This window comes from Oxyura jamaicensis, chromosome 3, assembly GCF_011077185.1.
Source record: "Oxyura jamaicensis isolate SHBP4307 breed ruddy duck chromosome 3, BPBGC_Ojam_1.0, whole genome shotgun sequence".
NCBI lineage: Eukaryota > Metazoa > Chordata > Aves > Anseriformes > Anatidae > Oxyura > Oxyura jamaicensis.
This window is the reverse complement of record NC_048895.1, coordinates 48150524-48155135: the sequence shown is the minus strand read 5'-3', so window position 1 is coordinate 48155135 and position 4612 is coordinate 48150524. Positions and strand designations below refer to the sequence as shown.

At 44.6% G+C, this 4612-nt stretch overlaps 1 protein-coding gene across 1 annotated transcript in view; it reads left to right on the top strand.

The window, feature by feature from the left end:
• The window catches only part of SLC22A3 (solute carrier family 22 member 3), a 33692-nt gene that overhangs the window by 7151 nt on the left and 21929 nt on the right, over nucleotides 1-4612 (top strand). The window contains exon 2 of the mRNA XM_035320705.1: nucleotides 3746-3849. Coding sequence (XP_035176596.1) covers nucleotides 3746-3849 — 104 coding nt within the window. The remainder of the gene's footprint in view (nucleotides 1-3745; nucleotides 3850-4612) is intronic.

Genomic DNA, 4612 nt, shown 5'->3' with positions numbered 1-4612 from the left:
CCTTTCCTTTCCTTTCCTTTCCTTTCCTTTCCTTTCCTTTCCTTTCCCACTGCAATAAATGTTTTTACAATTAAATTTCAAGTCTATGGAGCTAAGGGGACTGAATGCAGTACACGGTGACATTCCCTTTCTGCTGTGTTGTCCTGAGTGAGCTTGAATAAGGTGGTACAGCTTAGTGTGTCATCACTAACCTCTTCAGAAAGATCACGTATCTTCCTAGACATTTCCTGTATTTTCCTATTTCCCAAAATATTCAAAAAATTGACTATGTTGCTAGCCAAGAGCTGGTTTCAGCTGTTGCTTAAATCATCTGAGACTAATGTTGAGATGAAAGAGTGTTCTCCAGTAAGCACGTTTTTCCCTGTATGTTTATGGCACGTGTTGTCCCACCCTCTTTTATGACTGCTTATTCACTGCCTGGTTATAGTGAAGAGGGATAAAATTATTTAAAGACTAAAAGTATACTTTGAAAAAGGATCAAAAGTACATGCTTCCAATGCAGCTTTTAGGTGTCAGAAGTTTTGGGCTTGAAATTAACAACAGATTTTAAGTGTTTCTCAATGGTTTTATTTATGGATTTTGATATCCATGTAAACATCATCTCATTTTGACATTGCTTTAGCAGTTCTGTTATTACATGAGTTTTTAATTTTGTTCTCACACTCATTTATGGGTGTTTCTGGCAAGGCAGTAATGCTCTTAATTGGTTCCCTGCTTTCTCTTTGACTGTTTTGACTTATGAGGGGGAATCTTCTCTCATAACCATCTTCTGTAAGAGCAATCAGAAGTGCCAGAGGACTTTTTGCTCTCTGACTCAGGCAAGCCTATGAAGGCTCTTACATCTACTCCTGTATGAAGCTCTCCCTGCTAATCTTGCAGCCTGATATTTCTCTCCAAGGTCTCAATCTGACAAGGAGCTGATAAGATGTTTGTGAGGTGCTGGAGTGATCTTAGTCTTCAGGAGAGGCTACTCGCTCCACAGGCCACGAGCTCGATCTCTCTGTTATTCCTGAGCATTGTCAGCAGAGATGTGTGAGGACTTCTCTCTGCCTCTCTTGGGGAATGGCACTTCCAGGCTGACTCCACAGATGTCTGCTGGAAGGAGAATAAAGTGGTGTGAAGGTTCATGTGAAATCATGTTCAGAGCTGGAGCACAGGTGCAGACTGAGGTCCTGTGAGAGCTGTGGCTGCGTTGTGCTGAAGCTCAGCTGAGCAGCAGCATTCGGCTGCCAGCTCAAACACATTGCTGTGCTCGAAATGCAGGCCTAGCTGGCCAGAGGAGCCATACCAAGGCCCTGCTGACCTGGTGATATACACACATCTTTACATGTACAAGTCCAGCACCTGTCCCTGTGGTGTATACATGGCAGTGCCAGCACGGGCTCTGGCTAGGGGTCCCACACTGGGCACACATCCTGTGAGGTTTCTGGCTTGGTACAGCTCTGGCTAGGTCAGAGAGGTTTCCTGGAGCTCATCTGAAGCCACTCTTCCTGTTTGCCCTCTCTGCCTACTTCTTCATGCGGTCATTTCCTTCCCTGTTACACTTCAGCAGCACACTTTTGAAGCCAGCACTTTCTTGTTGCTAGCTTTTAACCCTCTGGTAACCTTTGCAGGTGGCCTCAGATGCTCCTCTGAGAGTCCCAACATACTGTCAGAGTCAATTGCATTGCTGCTTTAATTTAGTGGTTATTCTTATCAACAAATTGTTTTCCAAAGCCACATCCTTTAGTGTGATTTCCCAGGACTGCCATAGTTTCCAAAAAAGCAAGAGGTTAAGCAGCATTTGAAGTCTGAATGTGCTGCTCTGTCTAAGCTATTTTAGGAAAGCATTGCAATAGCTCTTGAATATGATGACTGAGAAGAGGTTTCGTTCCTCCCAGAGGAAGCTGAACTTTCTGCAGCCCTTGATCTAGATTTACAGAAGTGGAAGCCAGATGCTAATGGCCTCACTTGCTGAGAAGTGGCTAGTCAGGCTCACCAGAGCACTGGGACTGACACTAAAGCCATGACTTCGTGTACAGTAGGTGGGGCTGGGATATCCATTGGACTGGGGACCTGTGGGTTTCCTTGGTCCAGGTTCCTGCCAGTTGTGAGAGCCAGTTGGAGGCTGCACTTCTCAGTCACAAACTTCCCAGATCTGTGACTTCAATAACAGCAAAATCCCACAAGCAAACCCACGTCCTGGACTTCCAGTAAAATCATCATAACTAACAACAAAATCTGTTATGGTTACTGTCAGTGACAGTGCAAACACTATATTTGGCACCAAAACTAAGCCAGATTCAGGCTCAATGAAACATAAATCTGAGTGCCTGGTGTGTCCTTTGTGTAGGCACCTCTGAAATCCCAGGCCCAGGCAGTACTCACTGGGCACCAAAACAGGCAAATTGGCTAGGACAGAGCTGGGGCTGGTACCAGGACATTTCAGAGTCTGGAGAACTGTGAGTGGCAGAAGAGGCTTTTAATCTCTCCAAACACCCCGTGGCCACCCTGCCCAGGCACAGAACTTGAGCTCTGTTGTTGAGGTATGCATCTTGCTGAGTACAAATGTGACACACTGCATGTGCCCCAGCATCCAGCACTTTGTTAGTGAGAGAAATATTTTTTTACAGCTCACATATGAAAACAAAAGTGTCTCTCTAGGGTAAATGGTGGCAGCTGCCATTGTTTGTGGCTTTCCTTGGCTTGAAGCTGCACTGTTCATATAAGGTTTCGTCAGGTATAGATCGAAGCCTTCCAGCTCCCATATGGACTGCAGAACCTGGCAGGCAGCAGTTGCTTTCTATTTATTCTCAACAAATCTCTAAAGTAATTTCCAACAACATGTTGTCCAGATAGCATTTATTTTTAGTTTCACTTTGTTTTTCTTCCTAGTGTCTTTGTCTTCCTCCCTCTTCCCCATATCCCCCTCCACTTCACCCCCCTCCCATCCCTGTCCCTGCTAATGAACTCTTGAACACTCACCAATCTAATGTTGTGTTAAAAAGTAAAAAGTGCGTAAAGTTATGCCTACTGCAGTATAATGAATATAAAAGTCAGGGAAAGCTACACCAAAAAAACACATATTTAATATGCCCAAATTAATTGAGATCTGCTTTCAGTTTTCTCAGCAGCCACATTTTTTCTTTTATCCAAGAGGCACTAAGAGAAATAATTAAACCATTTCTCTAAGCTGCAGGTTTTGTTAGCTATAGCTGTGCACCCTTATTCTGCACTAAACAAAGTCGTGGCTTTGCCTTGGCAAGGCTTAAGAGTGTTGTGTTTGGTTTGCATAAGAGCAATATTTTTTCCCTATCTGGACAACTGATGCACGAAATACAGCATCTGTTTTGCAAGGAAGAGCTTTCCCTCAATCTTAACAATAGCTTGAAGAGCACTGAAGCTTGCTAAGGCTGCTGCACTTCCCTGGTCCGCTGGCACTTGTTGAACAAAGACATTTGAAACAGCAGAGATGACCAGAAAGGGAGACAGGAGAAAGACAACAGTTGAGAAGGAGAAATGTTTGTCAGATACCCTCAGCGTCCTCTTCAGGGAGCTTAGACAACAACAAAAACCCTCCATTGCAACAAACCACCCAATAGCTACATGCGGATCCACAGTGCCCAAAACTCCAGTTCCATTGAACCCTGTCCCCATCCTTCCATCCTTTCCCTTCCTGCTGGCCCTATGCAGTTTCTATACACCTTGTTCTGGGGATGATGAATAACCCACCTGGGGTGCTTATGCCTCTCCCTTGTTCCCACAGTATAACCTTGTGTGTGGCCACTCCTGGATGCTAGATCTCTCACAGGCTATCCTCAATCTGGGGTTTCTGGCTGGTGCATTCACCCTCGGCTACGCGGCAGACAGGTAAAGTATAAGCACTTCTGTCCTTCAGATTTTTGGAGATGAAGTCACTTGTAGTGACCTGCAGTAATCATGTTTGACCACTTTGGAGATTTAGTTCAGTTTGGGTAAATATCCCCATTCTAAGTTAACAAAACCCAGCTAGTAACTTTCACTTTCTTTTGGGCTGGAAACTTCACACAGTGGTGCTTCCTGATCGTGCTTGGACTTTAAAATGTCCTGAAAAGAGCCTTTCTTGTGGTTTCCAATGTGTTCTGTGCACATCTGGACCCAGGAAGGGCAGAAGGACACAGAAATTAAAAGGAGGCAATTAGAAGAGCTTTCTGGACTGGTGTTTACTGGAGAACATTTAAAGGCACCACTGATGAAGAAAGCAGCTACCTGAGGAGAGGAGGAGTGAACTCAGTACGGTAACTCTGTTCCTATGCTGGCATCATATGCCGACTATGGATGTCATAGCTCCGTACTGCCATTAGATGTGTCAGGGCTGGATGAATGCTAAGGAAAAGATGTGAATGGTGATCAAGCTTGGGCAGCAACCCACATCAGAGCTGGGAGCCTTCCTTAGCCCTACCTTGCTCTTAAAGCAAAAGAAGGAGCCTGGCTTCTGCTTTGTGTTGGTAATTACTGACAGCCAAATGATGTGTTGGCTGAGAGCACAACTGATGATTTCACTGGCAGAGCATATTTCTTCATAAAATACATTCTATCTGACTGTTCTATTTTTCCTTGGTACTTGTGATATTTCACAGAATCACAGAATCAC